Genomic DNA, 21,887 nt, shown 5'->3' with positions numbered 1-21,887 from the left:
TAAGGTGAACCTTATTCACAGCTTTCACTCCTGCCTATCTAAGCCTATTACCATTTCACATCATCAAGGCGGCTATAAGAAGGCAATCTGGATTTTTTTACAGTACGTCATTGAGAGGTAGAAAATGCCTAGATAAAGCCTGGTATGTACTGAGGAGATAAAAAGCACACTTTCTAGTGTTGCAGCTTTTGAGAAAGAGAATGCCAACCGTCGTAGCACAGTGATCTAAAAATGTCAGCGCTCTGCCCTTTGATTTTAAAACCATGAAGACAACCTGTGCCTTAACATCACTGAAACATTTCCCCAGTGCTTTCACTCATCTCCTAGCCATCCCCAGATCTTTAGAGAAACACAATCGAACCACCATTTTGGGTTAATAGTACCATGCACAAGAAAGCGAGCAGAACACATATGACAGAGATTTTGACAGAGTTACAAATGAACAAGGTCTCCAACTGTCAAAACTGAACAAACGTGGGTTAGTGTAGTGCTCATGCTTCACCGAGCAATGAAGAAAAAGAAAGAAGAAAATCAACTAAAGGGAAAACATGACTATTTAATAACTTCACCTCCGAGGAGGCCAGAGAAAATACATGCAGAGTTTCAATTTAACATCTTTCACTTTGCAGCAAAGGGGAGTGAGGGGGGAGATTCTTGTAAGTGGTGACTATTGGAGCGTACACCTCATTCCCCATTTAGAGGTGACCTTTCACCCTTAGTACACGACCTTCTGATTCGCTGTAAATTATGATCTGCATCTCCAAAGAGGAAAGAGGTTGTTAAAAAAAAGGAAGATCCCAGAGGTGCCCATTGATACGCACTTCAAGGGTTAAAAATAGAAAAAACTCAACAAAAAACTTCACAAAAAATGTATCTATAAATAGTTTTGTACATGCACGAATATCAGGCTTTTCTTTTTTTGGGGTCAAAAATGGAAAAAGACAGAAAAATACCTTTGTCTTCGTCACCATCATTATTGGTGAAATCACCGCCTTGACTGTTTGAGTTGGCTCCTACGGTCAACAACAGGAGGGAGAAAAGTAGAGGGAATGAGGGGAGACAGGCTCTTATAAAAACCAAAACATTTTTTTTTGTGGAAACATATTCATTCTAACAGTAAGTGGTTCAACCAATTGGATAGCATGACACAAAATTAGGAGCACCAACACAGTATTCTGATAAGAACAGTTCACAAAACACAGCTGTTTAGTACAGGTAATATATCTAATGAACAACTCTCCTTCCTATTAGACAATAGATATGGTGGCCCTAAAGGGCATAGGAGCTTTTAAAATGAATTGCCCCTTAGGGACACTGTTGTCATGACGTTTCCCTGTTGGGTGAGGTTTATGACCCTCCCATAAATACCTTTCCCCCTTTTCTCTCCACTCTACAGAATGTACTCTTGGAAAGCCCTGTGTTACCACAGAGAAAGTATGGTAACATCAAAAGGTTAGGGAATGGAACAATATTTCCTTTTCTCAACCAGTTGAAAGTATCCGGTGGTACTTAAAGAATATGATGTCAGATCAGTTGTTGTCTGGGACATTATATCTGATGATAGGACGACATAAATTGAATCTTGGAAAGTCTACACATTCTAGTTATCAGATTCACATGGAATTGTTGTGCAATTTAAATGTTTAAAGATGAAACTATTTGTGAGAAGATGAAATGTGATTTTAGCTCCTAAATGAGAGAATTGTTTTCATAAGTAAACTTATGCTCACTCAGTGGCCACGCCCAAGTGAACAGACATTGTTTGGAGAGGGATGAAACATACTCTTCTCTTCCCCAGTACAAAAGCCCCGTGACCTAAATTCACGTTAGACTAAGCAAACCCCGGTGTGAGCTGTGGTTGCAAATGGTTGAACGACTACTCTATCTAACAAAATGTACATGAGACCAGATCACGTGGAGGTGACGATCACCACGCTGGAATGGTGAATTCCGACTAGACCAGCCAGAATACAGCACGAGCTGATTATGGCAACTTGGTATGAACTTTGAACTATTATTCACCAAAGATCAAGTGATACATCCTAGAAGTTGAGTTATCAGCTGCAGCTGTAAACGGACGTGGCCTAAGAAAGGACAGACAATCTCCTAAGAACGACAGCGTACTTCAACGTATCCGCTCTACAACACTACGACCAGAAAGATTATACAAAGGACAATGGCGATCTCTGCTGGGTCAACCATTCTTCCATCTTACCCATCTATCGAAGCGCAGCTCAGAGTAAATATATATCTTGCATTTTTCTTTTCCGAATGGCCGGTTATTTGAATGCATAAGATTCTGTATTTACGGTAGTATAGCTTCTAATGGTCCGATAGAGACCCCAATCCCTTTGTCCATCAGTCTTCCTGCTCTTTCATTCAAACCCAGCCCCTTTCCTTTGTGTAACCAGCCGTCATATCGGGTTAGCCAGCTAGGGGCTTTTCATGACATGATTTGTAATCGTGTATGATCTATCATGTGTATATTTATGTAATTCTGTGTGATTATTTCGGTATTTAGTAAATAAATAATTAAGTAAATTTGTGTATTGCTCAGTCAACTTGTTAGCCAGGGTTCGTGCAGATAACCAAGTACTTTACGACCATCAGAATGAGACTGAATAATAAGGTGACGATTAATAATTGACTGCTATTGATATTAAAGATCTTCAGATCTTTAAGAGAGTGGATTCGGGAGATAACCGCTCTATATAAATTAATGCTTCTGTGGTGCCCCAGGTTATTAATAGTTGAATTGTTGCATGGTTTAATTCAATCATGTAATCAATTAAACGTTAGGTAATCGATTTGATAAAATAGCATGTCATATAATTTAATCATAGTCAGAGACACGATACTGTATAGACTACACCCCTCACACTAGGGTAGAAATCACAACAACATACTAAGAACTCATGTGAAGGACACTGATAAGTAGAGAACAGAACATCAAGGCTAATCAAGTCCACTCCAATCTTCCTCCTAATTTGAATCAATGATCAAATATAATCAGATTCTATCACTAACTCATCAAATATCCCGAGGTCAAATTCCATGTTTAAAAAATGTAAATCACCTTATGCTATGTGAGTGTTGTCCCTACCTTCATATAAGACGTGGTAGACTGGTAAGGTCTACACCAAATCAAACAATATTTTACTGGTCACATACACATGGTTAAGCAGATGTTAATGCGAGTGTAATGAAATGCTTGTGCTTCTAGTTCCGACAGTGCAGTAATATCTAACAAGTAATCTAACAATTCCCCAACAACAACCTAATACACACAAATCTAACGGGGTGACTGAGAATATGTACATATAAATATATGGATGAGCGATGGCCGAGCGGCATAGGCAAGGTGCAATAGATGGTATAAAATACAGTACACAGTCATGGCCAAAAGTTTTGAGAATGACACAAATATACATTTTCACAAAGTCTGCTGCCTCAGTTTGTATGACAATTTACATATACTCCAGAATGTTATGAATAGTGATCATATGAATTGCAATTAATTGCAAAGTCCCTCTTTGCCATGCAAATGAACTGAATCCCAAAAAAACATTTCCACTGCATTTCAGCCCTGCCACAAAAGGACCAGCTGACATCATGCCAGTGATTCTCTCGTTAACACAGGTGTGAGTGTTGACGAGGACAAGGCTGGAGATCACTCTGTCATGCTGATTGAGTTTGAATAACAGACTGGAATCTTCAAAAGGAGGGTGGTGCTTGGAATCATTGTTCTTCCTCTGTCAAACATGGTTACCTGCAAGGAAACACGTGCCATCATCATTGCTTTGCACAAAAAGGGCATCACAGGCAAGGATATTGCTGCCAGTAAGATTGCACCTAAATCAACCATTTATCGGATCATCAAGAACTTCAAGGAGAGTGGTTCAATTGTTGTGAAGAAGGCTTCAGGGCGCCCAAGAAAGTCCAGCAAGCACCAGGACCGTCTCCTAAAGTTGATTCAGCTGTGGGATCGGGGAACCACCAGTACAGAGCTTGCTCAGGAATGGCAGCAGGCAGGTGTGAGTGCATCTGCACGCACAGTGAGGTGAAGACTTTTGGAGGATGGCCTGGTGTCAAGAAGGGCAGCAAAGAAGCCACTTCTCTCCAGGAAAAACAGCATGATGGAGCACCTTGCCATAAGGCAAAAGTGATAACTAAGTGGCTCGGGGAACAAAACATAGATATTTTGGGTCCATGGCCAGGAAACTCCCCAGACCTTAATCCCATTGAGAACTTGTGGTCAATCCTCAAGAGGCGGTGGACAAACAAAACCCCACAAATTCTGACAAATTCCAAGCATTGATTATGCAAGAATGGGCTGCCATCAGTCAGGATGTGGCCCAGAAGTGCTGTGTTGACATGCTGTGTTGACCCTTGAAAAAGAAGGGTCAACACAGCAAATATGAACTCTTTGCATCAACTTCATGTAATTGTCAATAGAAGCCTTTGACACATGAAATGCTTGTAATTATACTTCAGTATTCCATAGTAACATCTGACAAAAATATCTAAAGATACTGAGGCAGCAAACGTTGTGGAAATTAATATTTGTGTCATTCTCAAAACTTTTGGCCAGGACTGCATACATATGATATGAGTAATGTAAGATATGTAAACATTATTAAAGTGCCATTATTTAAAGTGGCATTGTTTAAAGTGATTAGTGATCAATTTATTAAAGTGGCCAGTGATTGGGTCAATGTAGGCAGCAGCCTCTCTGAGTTGCTGTTTAGCAGTCTGATGGCCTTGAGATAGATAAAAGCTGTTTTTCAGTCTCATGGTCCCAGCTTTTATGCACCTGTACTGACCTCACATTCTGAATGGTAGCTGTGTGAACAGGCAGTGGCTTGGGTGGTTGTTGTCCTTGGTGATCTTTTTGGCCTTGCTATGACATCGGATGCTGTAGGTGTCATGGAGGGCAGGTAGTTTGCCCCCGGTGATGTGTTTTGCAGACTGCACCACCCTCTGGAGGGCCTTGCAGTTGAGGGCGGTGCAGTTGCCATACCAGCCCGACAGGATGCTCTCGATTGTGCATCTGTAAAAGTTTGACAGGGTTTTGGGTGACAAGCCAAATTTCTTCAGCCTCCTGAGGTTGAAGAGGCACTGTTGCGCCTTCTTCACCACACTGTCTGTGTGGGTGGACCATTTCAGTTTGTCTGTGATGTGTACGCCAAGGAACCTAAAACGTTCCACCTTCTCCACTGCTGTCCCTTCGACATGGATAGGGGGGTGCTCCCTCTGCTGTTTCCTGAAGTCCACAACCATCTCCTTTGTTTTGTTGATGTTGAGTGAGAGGTTGTTTTCCTGACACCACACTCCGAGTGCCCTCACCTCCTCCCTGTAGGCTGTCTCGTCATTGTTGGTAATCAAGCCCACTACTGTTGTGTCGTCTACAAACTTGATGATTGAGTTGGAGGCGTGCAAGGCCACGCAGTCGTGGGTGAACAGGGAGTACAGGAGGGGGCAAAGCATGCAACCTTGTGGAGCCCCAGTGTTGAGGGTAAGCGAAGTGGAGATGTTGTTTCCTACCTTCACCACCTGGGGGCGGCCCGTCAGAAAGTCCAGGACCCAATTGCACAGGGCGGGGTTGTGACCCAGGGCCTCCAACTTGAGGATGAGCTTGGAGGGTACTATGGCATTGAATGCTGAGCTGCAATCAACGAACAGCATTCTTACATAGGTATCCCTCTTGTCCAGATGGGATAGGGCAGTGTGCAGTGTGATGGCGATTGCATCGTCTGTGTACCTGTTGGGGCAGTATGTAAACTGAAGAAGGTCTAGGGTGGGATATAAAGAAGGATTTTATCTAACAAAACAACACTACCTGTTATAGATGGGACCCTTTGGATGACAAATCAGAGGAAGATTCTCAAAAAGTAAGTGACTATTTAATCTTTATATGTGAATGTATGAAACCTGTGCCGGTGGAAAAATATTTTTATGTGGAGCGCTGTCCTCAAACAATCAAATGGCATGTTGTCGCTGTAATAGCTACTGTAAATTGGACAGTGCAGTTAGATTAACAAAAAATTTAGCTTTATATGTACCTAAATGTTTAAAATCCATACTAACTATTAGAATTTATTTGAATTACGCGCCCTCCAGTTTCACTGGAAGTTGTCCTGCTAGCGGGACACCGATCCTTAAGAGGCTTTAGCGGGCCGCGACGGTGGCACTGTATTATCCTTAAAACGGGCAAAGAAGGTGTTTAGTTTGTCTGGAAGCCTAAAGTCAGTGTCCGTGAAGTGGCTGGTTTTCTTTTTGTAGTCCGTGACTTCCTGTAGACCTTGGCATATACGTCTCGTGTCTGAGCCGTCGAATTGCGTCTCCACTTTGTCCCTGTACCGGCATTTTGCATGTTTGAATGCCTTGCGGAGGGAATAACTACACTGTTTATATTCAGCCATATTCCCAGACCTCTTTCCATGGTTAAATGAGGTGGTTCGCGCTTTCAGTTTTGCGCAAATGATGCCATCCATCCACAGTTTCTGGTTAGGGTAGGTTTTAATAGTCACAGTGTGTACAACATCTCCAATACGCTTCCTTATAAATTCCCTCACCGAGTCAACGTATATATCGATGTTGTTCTCTGAGGCTGACCGGAACATATCTCAGTCAGTGTGATCAAAACAAGCTTGAAGCATGGATTCTGATTGGTCAGACCAGCGTTGAATGGTTCTAGTCACTGGTACATCCTGTTGTACACCTGTTGTATTCGGCGCATGTGACAAATTACATTTGATTTGATTTAGTAGTGTTATGACCTCATGGCCTTAGAGACACTGAGGTGATTTCTCTCGCCAGCCCGGTAACAGTGTGCGATTTATGAATACAGGGGTTGTATGGGTTGTAATATTTTCTGTACTGTCATGTGCAGGTTGTGTTAGACCCTTTCTCTACAGGGGTCTGATTGGGGTCTTATGCTGTTTGAGGTGGGCGTGTTGTTAAATTCAGATGACGTGATTAGCCATTGCTGATCTTCAACTGGACCTTTAGCCTGCTGTGGTGTGAGAATACCTGGTTGATAATAGACATCATTCTCAGATAAGCACTGCAGATTGACTCACTGACAGACCCATCAGAGTAATAATGATGATCATTAAGATTAAGACAGCTGAGACAGGAGTAGCATCCTGTAACATTGAGTAGCCACTTTGCTGGTCTTAGACTGTGGTTGCATCCCACCTGCCTTCAAGAAAAACCACATGATTTGACATGTGAAAACGTCTTTTTGGAACACCTTGTATGCCACTGGGCACACACTGGTTGAATCAATGTTGTTTCATGGAAATGACGTGGAACCAACGTGGAATAGACGTTGTATTGACATCTGTGCCCAGTGGGATGTGATCACATGTTTTCACGTGTAGCTTCACATGTAGTTTCACATGTAGTTTCACAGTGTCGCTTTACACCTTGTCACGCTATCACAATAACTTCATATAAGATCACGTGATCACATGAAAACATGTGTTTTTGGAACACTTCATGTGTTAATGTGAAATTCATGTGATCTTTCCATAAGGGTCTATCCTCTATATAGTGCACTACATTTGACCAAAGCCCTATAGGCCCTGGTGACAAGTAGTATACAGGGTATTGGGTGCCATTTGGATTGCATTCTAGTTCCAATTAAAATATTATCTCATTTAAAGAAAGCAACAAATATTGCTATGATAACTGTTTGTTTTGACACTATGTTGGTCAGGTGTCTCTGAGGCGCTAGATCGCTAGCTGGTTGGTACATAATGAGGCCTAAGGCTTAACACACACACACGCGCACACAACTGAACAGGCCTGTAATCTCACAGTTAACGGTATCTCAAGCTGTACAAACAAAGGCAAGTGGCATGTCAGTTTAACGCAGCAAAGCATAAACTCCCACATCGGTCCTGTACAGAATGTCCATACACACACCCACACACGTGCACATGCATGCACTCGCGCACACACACTCACTGTACAACCATCAGACAGACACCCAGCACATCTGTCAGAACAGATGAAAGAAGAATCCAGTCTCTGTGTTTGACTGAGTCTTGGTTTGTTTGTTGCCCTTGAAAAAGTCAAAGGGAAAACTGAGAGCATGCAGAGTTGTCCAAGGCGGAATCTCGAATGGCACCCCATTCCATATAGTGCACTACTTTTGACCAGAGCCCTCTTCCTCTTCCCCAAATAGGCACCTTAGTCCCTATTAGAGGTCGGATGATTAAGATTTTTCAACACCGATACCGATTACTGGGGGGCCAAAAAAGCCGATACTGATTAATCTGCCGATTTTTTTACATGTATTTATTTATTTGTAATAATGACAATTACAACAATACTGAATGAACACTTTTATTTTAACTTAATATAATACATCAATAAAATCAATTTAGCCTCAACTAAATAATGAAACATGTTCACTTTAGTTTAAATAATGCAAAACAAAGTGTTGGAGAAGAAAGTAAAAGTGCAATATGTGCCATGTAAAAAAGCTAACGTTTAAGTTCCTTGCTCAGAACATGAGAACATATGAAAGCTGGTGGTTCTTTTTAACATGAGTCTTCAATATTCCCAGGTAAGAAGTTTTAGGTTGTAGTTATTATAGGAATTATAGGACTATTTCTCTCTATACCATTTGTATTTCATATACCTTTGACTATTGGATGTTCTTATAGGCACTTTAGTATTGCCAGCGTAACAGTATAGCTTCCGTCCCTCTCCTTGCCTCTACCTGGGCTCGAACCAGGAACACATCGACAACAGCCACCCTCGAAGCATCGTTACCCATCGCTCCACAAAAGCCGCGGCCCTTGCAGAGCAAGGGGAACAACTACTTCAATGTCTCAGAGCGAGTGACGTCACCAATTGAAACGCTATTAGCGCGCACCCTGCTAACTAGCTAGCCATTTCACATCGGTTACACCACCCTAATCTCGGGAGTTGATAAGCTTGAAGTCATAAACAGCTCAATGCTTGAAGCACAGCGAAGAGCTGCTGGCAAACGCACAAAAGTGCTGTTTGAATGAATGCTTACAAGCCTGCTGCTGCCTACCACCACTCAGTCAGACTGCTCTATAAAATATCAAATCATAGACTTAATTATAACATAATAACACACAGAAATACGAGCCTTAGGACATTAATATGGTCAAATCCGGAAAATATCATTTCGAAAACAAAACGTTTATTCTTTCAGTGAAATACGGAACCGTTCCGTATTTTATCTAACGGGTGGCATCCATAAGTCTAAATATTCCTGTTACATTGTACAACTTCAATATTATGTCATAATTACGTAAAATTCTGGCAAATTAGTTCGCAACGAGCCAGGCGGCCCAAACTGTTGCATATACCCTGACTCTGCGTGCAATGAACGCAAGAGAAGTGACACAATTTCCCTAGTTTAATATTGCCTGCTAACCTGGATTTGTTTTAACTAAATACGCAGGTTTAAAAAAATATACTTCTGTGTATTGATTTTAAGAAAGGTATTGATGTTTATGGTTAGGTACATTCGTGCAACGATTGTGCTTTTTTAGCAAATGCGCTTTTGTTAAATCATCCCCTTTTGGCGAAATTGGCTGTCTTTGTTAGGAACAAATAGTCTTCACACAGTTCGCAACGAGCCAGGCGTCCCAAACTGCTGCATATACCCTGACTCTGTTGCACAGAACGCAAGAAAAGTGACACAATTTCCCTAGTTAAAAGAAATTCATGTTAGCAGGCAATTTTAACTAAATATGAAGTTTTAAAAATATATACTTGTGTATTTATTTTAAGAAAGGCTTTGATGTGTATGGTTAGGTACACGTTGGTGCAACGACAGTGCTTTTTTCGCAAATGCGCCTGTTAAATCACCCGTTTGGCAATGTAGGCTATCATTCAATGATAAACTAACAGGCACCGCATCGATTATATGCAACGCAGGACAAGCTAGATAAACTACTAATAACATCAACCATGTGTAGTTAACTAGTGATTATGTTAAGATGGATTGTTTTTTCTAAGATACGTTTAATGCTAGCTAGCACCTTACTTTGGCTCCTTGCTGCACTCGCATTACAGGTAGTCAGCCTGCCACGCAATCTCCTCATGGAGTGCAATGTAATCGGCCATGATCAGTGTCCAAAAATGCTGATTACCGATTGTTATGAAAACTTGAAATCAGCCCTAATTAATCGGCCATTCCGATTAATCGGTCGACCTCTAGTCCTTATAGTGTACTAAATTTGACCAGAGCCCTTTGTGGCACAATTGTGCTGCCTCATGACCTAGCCTGGAGATATTGTCCCCTCTCTGCCTGCCTGGCCTTGCCTGCCTCTCCATGCATATGACTGGCTCTCTGAATCACACACTCACAACAGACAGACTGGCAGCTAATAGCTCAGGCTCCAGTGCTGTGAACCCAACTGGCATTGGCATGCTACTTATGCTGAGAGAAGGGCCTGCGTCCCAAATGGCTCCCCATTCCCTTTTAGTGGACATTCCCTATGGGTCCTGGTAAAAGTAGTGCACTATATAGTGAATAGGTTGCCATTTGGGAAGGACCCAAAGGGCACGGCTCTCTCTTACACAAGCCACTCACACAAGAAAAAGCATTAGAGCAAGGTAAACCTACTATAATACTGTATTGAGCTGTCATTCAAGCCTTGTGAATGTATTTGTTCTCTTTCTTCAATGCACTGTAGCTTTTCTCCCTCCTGTGTTTTTATTTTATTTATTTTATTTCACCTTTATTTAACCAGGTAGGCAAGTTGAGAACAAGTTCTCATTTACAATTGCGACCTGGCCAAGATAAAGCAAAGCAGTTCGACAACATACAAAAACACAGAGTTACACATGGAGTAAAACAACATACAATCAATGATGCAGTAGAAAAAATAAGACTATATACAATGTGAGCAAATGAGGTGACATAAGAGAGGTAAAGGCAAAAAAATGCCATGGTGGCAAAGTAAATAAAGTATGGCAAGAAAAAACACTGGAATGGTAGATTTGTAGTTTGAAGAAAGTTAAAAGTTAAAATATAAATAATATGGTGCAAAGGAGCAAAATAAATAAAATAAATAAATACAGTAGGGGAAAAGGTAGTAGTTTGGGCTCAATTAAAGATGGGCTATGTACAGGTGCAGAGATCTGTGAGCTGCTCTGACAGCTGGTGCTTAAAGCTAGTGAGGGAGATAAGTGTTTCCAGTTTTAGAGATTTTTGTAGTTCGTTCCAATCATTGGCAGCTGAGAACTGGAAGAACTGGAAGGTTTCTATGTAAAGGAGAATTTGATTCATAATGAAATACAATAATACATGTTATCTGCTGCATATTGATGGATGTGAGTCTGAAACGGCACCCTGTTCCCTATAGAACACACTACTTTTGACCAGAGCCTCATGAACAGAGCCCGGTACCGTATATAGGGAACAGGGGGCCATTTTGGATGTACTGTAGCTAAGGTGTGGGCCACAGCCATACACCCCTATAACCAACAAAGATCTGATAAATCACAGCTCGCCATTGAATTGTAGAGGCCATTATCTCTGGGAGCGCACATGAAGGTAACAAGCAGTAGATTTATTGTAATTTCTGCTTTCTATTTCTGTTCCAGTGTTGAATACTAAAACAGAACTAATGTAGGACGGTGTTCATAATTAAAGATGGAGAGAGAAAGAGATGAGGCCTGGTATGTATTCCAAATTGCACCCGATTCTCTGCATAGTACACTACTTTCGACCAGAGCCCTATGGGTCCTGGCCAAAAGTAGTGCACTACATAGGGAAAAGGGTGCCATTTGGGACGTGGGCCCTGCTGTGGTATTGTCTTCTCACCCAGAAGAGCCCTCAAGAGGCTCCATATTCACTCTGATTAATTCACAATAAAACAGGATCACCTCCCGGGTCTCCGCAGTAGTACCCAGTCTGCAGCCACTGCAGAGGCAGATAAAGCCAGCTCCAGCAACAGCTCCAGGAGCTATCACGCACACACACACACACACAGACACACACACACACACACACACACACACACACACACACACACACACACACACACACACACACAGAGAGAGAGACACTGCAGCTTTTTGTCTGCACAGACAAACATAGCACCCAAAAGATAGTAGCTCTGGCATTAAAATACAATCCCAAATGTACCACTTTTCACAAGCCAACCCCTGCTAGCCAAAATGGTGTTCACCACCCACGCTGCCCAATCAAATAAGGATACAAAAGAACAGAACTTGTGCAGGTTATCAATATGTCACACCCTGATCTGTTTCACCTGTCCTTGTCTCCACCCCCCATCCAGGTGTCACCCATCTTCCCCACTTATCCCCTGGGTATTTATACCTATGTTTTCTGTCTGTCTGTGCCAGTTCGTCTTGTTTGCTAAGTCAACCAGCATTTTTCTCTCAGCTCCTGTTTTTCCCAGTCTCTCTTTTTCTCATCCTCCTGGTTTTGACCCTTGCCTGTCCTGACTCTGAACCCGCCTGCCTGACCACTCTGCCTGCCCTTGACCTCGAGCCTGCCTGCTGCCCTGTACCATTTTGGACTCTGCCCTGGCTATGAGCACTTGCCTGTCCCCATCTGCCTCCTGTGTCTGCATCTGGGTCTCGCCTTGTGTCGTGATACAATATTTAACTATATATGGCGTAGTCTTTTGTACTTAAATCAGATGACACAATAGAAGGCCTTTTCTTAATCTGTCAGTCCATTTCAAGAGGAGAACTATAAAACTATAAATCCTCTTTTCTGATCCTGGGCTGGCAGGATGTCTCTACATTACACAGGATTTGAAAAGGCCAACACTGAGGGCGTCTGTAAGGATGATGGGCAGCCGGCAGTAGGGAGAAGAAGAAAATGAACAGAACAGGGAGAGAGAGTTGTCTTCCATGAAGCACTGACTGACTCCTCAAGAGGAGACATGGCCTGTGTCCAAAATAGTGCACTACATTTGCCATGTAGTAGGGACTAGGGCCCTGGTCAAAAGTAGTGCACTATGTAGGGAAAAGGGTGCCATTTGGGATGCAGTCAAAAAGAATATGGAGAGAGTTGTCATCTTGACTCCTGAAGAGGAGTTGTTGAGTTTTTCCTTCAGGCCAATTACATTAAGCTAAGAACTGTAGCTTTAGTTCAGTTGATTTTTAATACATCAACATTCATGTTCTGCATTCATACATTTTAATGCCAGCAAACGTATCGTAATATACTGATACTGAAATTGCCTTCATTCTGTAATTGACATCTATGAATTCAGGTTAGAAGGCATAATGTATCAAAATGAAAGATACCTGAGGCTAGTTACTTTACCTGAGGGTATACTATTACCAATACACAGACCAGGGAGTTCAGATGCCTCTGCTAAACCAATGGATAGACAGCAGCACTGTCTGTCCACAAGAATTCTAACCCTTGATCCATCCACTCCACTCCTACGTTGCTTTCCTATCACATTATTCCTAAAGCCACAATACAACAGAAATGACTGGATATAATGGATAAACTTGGACATCAAGCATATTTGAGTACTATTGCCTACATGCAAATGAAAAAGCACACAGGGATTTCAGTTCACGTCAGTGATTTATAAGAACTTTCTTTAAAATTCTCTGGAGATTGTGGAATAGTATGTAAGAGTAACGACCCAGGCTGTGCATCCGGACTGGGATTGTCAGATTATCTATCCCCTACTGTGGTATTTAATCTAGCAAGAGCTCAGAATAAATGTAGCATAGAGAGGTGTAGAGTTCGGTATGAATAGATTAGAGAATTCTCTTCACATTGACCTTCATAGACCAGAAAGAGTCTGTCTCTTCAGAAGAGACAGCGACAGCCCAGCAACAGTTCATGTTTGACCTTAAACACCTGTGTTCCAGTTGCACTAAGTTAACCAACTCTTTATTTTCTTTTATCTTGCTGTAGGAGTCTGATAGGGGGGGGCTGAAGGGGGTAAGTGCATTACATCTGTGGTGTAAGTGTCAGGACTACTCTGAGTCAGGAGTGCTCACTCAAACGGGACCTCTGCACGGCACCTAATCAACAGGAGAGAAGGCTAACTGCTACAGAATAGAATAGACAGGAGTGGGACATGTAGGGGGGTCTAAATATCTATTTTCTCTCTATTAGACCACATACAGTAGTCCACATTCATTTCAAGCCTTCAGTCAAAAAAGCATTTTGCCCTTTGGTAAAAGTATCGCACTTTGATCAACGTTGCACCACCGTTTCTGGTTCAAGAAGTAATCCCAGCCACTTTGAACTGCTTCAGAACAAATGGACCTGCAAAGTGAAATGCCAATGCAAACACAAAGGCAAACAGAGGATAACAAGATATTTGTGTTAATCAAGGTGTGACATACCATCCTCAGTTGGCACGTAAATGTTTAAATACAGGCAGTCCTCGTTCTGATCCTGCATATAGGTTACCACTGTATCCAAGTTCGCTGTGAACCACACCGGCAGCATATCGTTGAGTAACTTTTCCTCCAGGTACTGTGGACACACAGGGGCGAACTGGGTAGCATTCCTGATCCCAGGCCAGGACATGGGAGGCTCGGGGGGCTGGAAGCGTCTCTCCCCTGTAGGGGCCAAAGCGTACGGGATCCCCAAGTACTGCTCCACGGGCCCTAGGATCTCATTGGGCAGCGTCGTCTTTAACCCCCGCAGCTTCCCGTAATTCGTGGTGACAACAGGGTGGACTGGGGTCTGAGCCACGACCGGCAGACACACAGACCCTAACAGGAAGCCAATCCATAAGAGAAGGTAGACCTTGGATAGGTAGACCATCCCCATTCCATGGGCTATAGTGGCTCCTCCAGAGCTCCATGGAGAGGTACTGGTTCCCCCTGGCCTGGTTCCCCTCAACATGCTCCTGCTGCGGTCAGCCAAGCAGATTGTGGTCCTGGAAATTCTGGAACTCCTCTCCCACCCCCCCACAGCTCCCAGACCAATAACCTGCTCCTCAGGCTGTGATTGACAACTGACAGACAGAGCTCCAGCCAATCAGAGCAGCTTTGTGCAACTCGGTGCCCCCCATTATAAGAGAGTGGGTCTACTTATAGATTGTTGGTCGGGAGCAGTGTCTGTATTTGTCTCCAGATGTCTTTGCTCGTCGACCCAATTCCAGCTTGGTTGGTTACCCTGCAGGGAAGACAGAATGGGACATGTAAATTAATCCTCGACACATCAAAGGCTACATACAGTATGATTTCCAAATCCCTTCCAATAGATGTCCACTTGTTGAGCATATAGCAAATATATGACTGCAAGTCCCCTCTGTGTCGAATCAAAATGTGAGAGACGCAAGGCATGAAATTGTATCTTTCTAACAAATCAATAGCCTGGAAAAGACAACAACATAAAAGTGTGGTTTCGAGTGGAATCAACAACAGAGATACTATATTGGCAAACTGCTTTATTTCCTTGTGTGATGTCATCGTTATTGTCAGGATAATGGTGAACATAGCAGCAGTTTCAATAAAATAAAACTCCAAGGTTGCATTCCGATGATTCTCCACCCATTTCCCAAAGTGTGCACTTGCACACTTGCCATTATGGAGTTAACAATGGTGGAAACTCTCTAGCCAATGATTACACCAATCAAATGCTTGCAAATGTATGACCGAAAGTGTACAAGTACACACTTCTGGAAAAGGGGGGAGAAAAAGGATGCCGCCCAAAATTTGACAACACACACAAAAAAATACTACACTTTACTATAGAATACTACAGTACTATCTATAGAATTCTGTAGTTAACTGTAGGATACTGTAGAATACATTACTACACACTGTAGTATCCCTTGATCATGTGTACTATAGTACTTAGTACTGTTGAATACTAAAGTATTATCCACACACACAAAAAACTGTAGTAAGTACTACAGAAATGTCTGCAAAAACACTACAGTCCGCAAAAACATTATTAAAAAAACTATAGTAAATATGACACAATTTAATTTGCATATACCCTACCCATTCCCCTCTCCCATATCCCAAATTGTGCCATCTGTAAGTGACAAACCTACATGCCAAGAATAGACCATATATTGTGTAACCTATGATTATAGAAAACAGAATAAGCTCTGAAATCTCTGTTGAGAACCCAATTCTACCTACCTGCAGGTTATGGAAAATTTGCTTACAGTCTATAGCATTTCTCCAGTAGGTTTCCTCAAGGAAAAAGCCCCCCACTACTATGTAAAATATAATAAAACAAAAACACTGTACTAAATACTACAGTAATGTCCCCAAACACACTAGAGTAAATATTACGGTATACCGCACTACAGTCCGAAAAAACACTATAGTAATTACTATAGTACATACTACTCTTTTTTTACTACAGTATTTATACTATAGTAAACTGTAAATACTACAGTATTCACTGTAGTGTTTGTGAGGACTTCAGTCGCAAAAACACTACAGTGAATACTACAGTAAAGTCCTCAAACACTACAGTGAAAACTATTGTATTCCTACCATAGTATATACACTATAGTATTTTTTGATATATATGGGAAGGTGCCTAATCACAACACAGTGTCAGAAACATTTCCTCATGGTTATCCATATAAAACCAGAGCACCCCATTCACAAAACTTGCCTACCTAGGTCCTCCTACACTTCAATACAACCTATAAGTATTCTGTTAGTAGTATCATAGCCAAGCAAGGGGGGGATATACTCCAGTCTACTGAGTAGATTATTTCTCTTCGAGTATTTTACTCCACCAAGAAGCTTACGTGTGAAGCCTCATGAATAGGAGAGCTGGCCGGTTAAGAAGCCTCTCAAAGACATTTGTGTCAGAAGCAGATGGCTTATGCATGCAGCAGGTAATTTCATTTCGGAGGAGGAAGAAGAGACTCTCCTCTCTTTCCTCATTCCGCTACATGCCCTCGGATGGTGTTGAGACTGAGACGATGGTGGTCTGCTAGTCAAATCAGGGACGTGGATGAATTACTTTACCACTCTTGTAACACAGCATGACAATAATACTCACACTGCCAGGGGGGATTACATCCGATGCCTAACTGCCATTGTTGACTTCATATATTCTGTTTGACATCAAAAATTGAATACTTCAATAAATAAGTAACAGTTTAATGTGAGAAACAGAACCAGAATCTAAACAAAGACAGGATAAAGAATGTGATCCAACAATATGGTCCAGTTTAATGTTGAAATAATAAGATGGAATGGACTATGTTCATATATTTCAGCAGTTCCTGTATGAATGCAATACATTCAGTCTGCCTCCTTACCAGTAACACACAAGAAAGAGAGAGTGAGGAGAAAAGGAGAGAGATGGAATATGAAGAGATTGGAGAGATGGGGCAAACTATTCTCACTCTCGGTATGATTACAAGAGATAAGTCTTTTGAATTTCAATAAAGGCTGAATCCATCATTTGCATTTTAATTATTACAAAACATGTGGTTCTGGTAGCTGTATCTCCTCACTGAAGTAGGTAGTCAGTAGAAAATGTTGTAACACTCTTCAGGTGCCAATGTCCTTGAACGGACCAAAAATAAAACATCACTAAGCGACATCCAAAAGGGCACCCTATTCCATATTTAGTGCACTACTTTTGACCAGGGCACATTGGGAATAGGGTGCCATTTGGGACGCGATCCAAACAAAACTCAACATGAACTGTACTTGACCTTCTCATGATGCACATACAGGACATCTTTTACTGATCTCTTAAAGATGGTGATAAACACTGCACAATAGAAAGGAAGCCAGACTTCCTCCCTCACTAAAACGAGATAGAGGGCCAACAGAGATCCTTGACAACCAATAAAGGAATGATATTTATCAACGTTGACAGTACTGAACGCAAAGATATTGTCAACCGCTGAGCCCACACTGGAAAAAAGTGTGTGTGTGTGTGTGTATGTGCGTGTGCGTGCATGTGGGTACATGTGTGCACCATTTGTAAGGATAGTTTTGTTGACAATTCATGTTGAACTTGGACAGAGCAGACACTTTTTTTTAACAGGATTGATTTGATAAGGATAGATCATGATGTTGTGATACTGTAATAACCTTGCTTTATGTAACCATGCCAGCAGACATGGGTAAAATGTGTCTTCCAGTAACATCCAAATATACACTGATACATGTAACAAAGTTGTTGAACTATTGAACTTTACTTCACAGTGTTGGTCCTGTGTGGCTCAGTTGGTAGAGCATGGCACTTGCCAGAGTTGTCGGTTTGATTCCCACTGTGGCCACCCACACAAAAATGTATGCAGACACAATAGTCACTTTGGAGAAAAATGTTTGCTAAAAGATGTATAATTGTATATTATAATAATACAGTTGTTTTATGCAGTCTTACAGTGAATTACTATTCCTAACATTGGATTGCAAATTGAAATGCTGCACAGAATATTTGGATAGACAGGTCTACGTTCTATTTTGACACTTATGCCATATTATAACCAGGATGTCATCCATAGGCCTGTCACCCATAGGCCTATTCTTGAGGAAAATTGCACTAGTGAGGTAAAATGTCTCCCAATTGTGAATGAAATGTCTTATTTTCTGATGGGGAGGCCTGACTGACTGACTCAAATAGGCCTATAATGATGTCACCAACAGGGAGAGCTATGATAACAGTATGCCACTCCAAATATGTAAAGTGTATTTGAAATAGGCCTAATTTTCAAATAATGTGAAAAGTAGGCCTATTTTCAATTCGAATAGCGCACGCCTATTTAGAATCTGGCGGAAGGCAAGGTTGTAGCTGGAATAGACTTGATGACAGCTTGACGAATCATTCATAGGAGAGTGACAGCCTTCTCTCATGCTTTCCCGCCTACGTACTGTAGGTTACTGCCTACATAGACATGAGAATATGATATCTTGCTTTCCCAAAGATTAAACATCTTAACTGGCCCACTAGAATGCAACCAAGATTTATTTAAAAAAAAAGGGTTTCCAGTGTGCAAGGAAACAGAACATAGCAGGATTCTTTAAGGTGAATGTTCAAAACAGTAGCAAACGCATTTTACCCAATTCGTCTCATCCCCAGATATCCACCAGATATCCACAGTACCATCTTGTGGTTCTCCGCTGAACTCACTCTGGTAATGTGGTGCCATATTTCAGCCTGGATGGGAATCTGCAGTCTACAATGCACCTCGCACCTTTTAATAGGTATACGGAGGTGATCCAATTAAGCCGAAAGGTGGGTCAAAAACACATTCACTGCAAGACGATCCTCTTCCATTCTAAAAGCCTGCTATTGTATGGAGTCTAGATGACAAACAGACAGTGGACCTGGCCCCTCAACACTGGTGGTGAGTGTATGGTTACAGTTGCACTCATAGCAGCCTAGTTTCTTAAATTGCATTAATTATGGCATCTCCATAGCAGTGCTGCCAAGAGCCGCTTTGTCGTCTGCAGGGATTAAATAGCACTGGACATCATGGGTGCTGCTCTCTGTTCAAACACAGTTAGCCCTTTCCTAGGGCTTGTGTGAAATAATGTGGCCACGGGCGATTAGGGTTATGAATGGCATGTCCCTTAGGCTATAATGGGCTTTTGCGAGTTTTTCTCCACAGCCAATTTGTCATTATCGAATCCAACGCATGTTGCTGTGGCTCTACATAAGAAGCGAATAAACCCCAATTTGATAATTCTGGCTTTGAGCAAAGAAACCTCTCAACACGTCTTTAAAGTGCGTAGAACATGGATCAATCGTCTTTGCAATGCCAGGCGATTTCGTTCAACACATGGCTTGTTTTCATAATTACATTGAATGATGATCATACACATTTCTGAAAAACTGGTTGCGCGCCACGCACTTTAAGCAAATGACAGAATCAATTCCCCGTAGTAGCAAGCTCTTCTCAAAATGTCTGCAGCGCGAGTCCGGACAAGCCATATAACGGGAAAGCCGCCAGAAAACAGCCAGAAAACAAACACATTATAGGTGGTCTAAATGAAACTAAACTGTGTAAAAGACAAAATTGGTTTACTGACTATTTGTAGGCTAATAACAATACTTACCTTTGCGGTATTCCCACTGTATGAATGTCGCTCGTAGTCCTGACTTCAAGGGACGTGGTAATAAAATATACACCACCACACAGGAAAAAATAAATCTCAACAGTGTGCGCTCCTCTGAAAATCCCAACGTGATAGTGCGGTCCAGATAAAAACAGTCAAACTCCGCTTCAGGTTCTATGCAGAAAAGAAAAAATGAGCTTTCCGTTTGTTAATGACACACATAGCCTATACGGTCATTTCAGTGAGTCATTGTGGTAGCACAGTCAATTGTGCTGAATCTAATTGTCGTAATAGAGAGAAAGCGCGGAGAGATCGGACAGCAAAGACGAGAAATTAAGGATGGAAAGACCAGGGCTGTTCAGTCGCGCCCCTCTCTCTCTCGCTCTCTCTCTCACTTTCTCCCTCTCTCTAGCTCCAGTTGCTATTGGACTACACTAAATGAAATGTACAAAGCCTGCAGCCAATGGATTGCCGCATTCTCTCCATCACTGTTAACCAGCTGCCAGTATGGACCAGTTTTGGCATCCGTGAGGAAAGGACAGGAGGGTAGCAGGTGTAGTAGTGCATGCTGTTGTTTTGTTTTGCTGATCATATTCGCCCAGGCAGGCTGTTATACCCATGTAGGTACCTGTAATGAAACGTGTATCAACTATCTATTAACTAACTATTCAGCTATACAACGAGCCAATTCCTTACACCTGATATGCAACATGAATTCAGCTTAAGCAAAGTTTCGATCCAGTAGCCAAGCATTAACATATCTTATTTGAACTGTTAAGTGTTTTCGTATATATTTCATTACGCTTAAATGGAGGTAATCTGCCCTTAAACTGGGTGAGACACCGTGCCCTATAGCTATCAATAACTGAATAATAACACAAAGTGAAAAGTCATTTGGGATGTTCAACAAGCAGATTGAAGCCAACAGAGCCAAAACGCAAGAAACAATTATATGTAAACACACATTTACATTTTAGTCATTTAGCAGACGCTCTTACCCAGAACGATTTAGAAGAGCAATTAGGGTTAAGTGCCCTGTTCAAGGGCGCAAGGACAACTAGATTTCTAGTTGTCTCGGGGATTCGAACCAGCAACCTTTGTTACTGGCCCAACGCTATACATAGTTTATCCTGCATTGCAGAGAAAACATGTAAAAGTTAAGTACAGTATGGATTATCACACATGCAGAAAGACAGACCACATGAGACATGATCAAAGGGACCAGGAGATCTCCCTCTGAGTTCTGTTTCCAGCATAGACGAATGTGGTCGCCCCGGGCAGACTAGCGTCAATACGGATAGCCAAACTTGCTTTGATTCATGTTGGTGCTAGCTTGCAAGCAAGCAGCTAGGTAGTTCTAGGTATCAACAGCCAATCCAGTAGGGGCAGGAAACTATAGTGAGCTTCGATTGGTCAATAGCAACGCGATGTCACGGAGTATTTATATAAAGTTCAGCTTTCCCCAACTTTGGTCCCACGCGGTTCACTCTTCCGTCCCCATGTTCGCATCGCCCAGCTTTATTGAGACGGCAATAAGGAAAAAGGAAACCCTCAATTCCCTCAGTCAATTATCCCACTGAGCTAGCTAGCGCACCGAACCTATGTCAAATCATTTGTCTATTTAAGGCAGAGATTTGTCAATGAATTTTGTGTAAGTCAGCCTTTAATTCACCAAGGTGTATTAGTATGTAGCCTTTGCTGAATTTGTTTGTTAAAGGTAAAGACTTCCTGTGTATCTTTTTTCTCTCTCTCTCTTCGGGGATCCTCTGACTGCACGTTACTGTCGCTGCCCAACGTCCTTTGGAGCTGAACATTAGATCGCGGGATCGAAATTGTGCCGCTGTCCGTGGTGCTGAAATAACCTCTAACCACTA

At 42.0% G+C, this 21,887-nt stretch overlaps 1 protein-coding gene across 2 annotated transcripts in view; it reads right to left on the bottom strand.

Annotated features, from left to right (window-relative positions):
• The window catches only part of LOC115196001 (neuroligin-4, X-linked), a 72,094-nt gene extending 51,473 nt beyond the window's left edge, over positions 1 to 20,621 (bottom strand). The window contains exons 1-3 of one of the 2 annotated variants that reach the window (XM_029756432.1): positions 20,014 to 20,621; positions 14,353 to 15,133; positions 954 to 1,013 (exon numbers count right to left, since the gene is read on the bottom strand). In XM_029756432.1, coding sequence (XP_029612292.1) covers positions 954 to 1,013; positions 14,353 to 14,860 — 568 coding nt within the window. In that variant the 5' untranslated portion in view covers positions 14,861 to 15,133; positions 20,014 to 20,621. The remainder of the gene's footprint in view (positions 1 to 953; positions 1,014 to 14,352; positions 15,134 to 20,013) is intronic. The other variant, XM_029756433.1, reaches the window with a different exon arrangement.
• Positions 20,622 to 21,887: the final 1,266 nt, after the last annotated feature.

The sequence above is a fragment of the Salmo trutta genome, chromosome 6 (assembly GCF_901001165.1).
Source record: "Salmo trutta chromosome 6, fSalTru1.1, whole genome shotgun sequence".
Taxonomy (NCBI): Eukaryota; Metazoa; Chordata; class Actinopteri; order Salmoniformes; family Salmonidae; genus Salmo; species Salmo trutta.
This window is presented reverse-complemented; position numbering and strand designations above follow the sequence as displayed.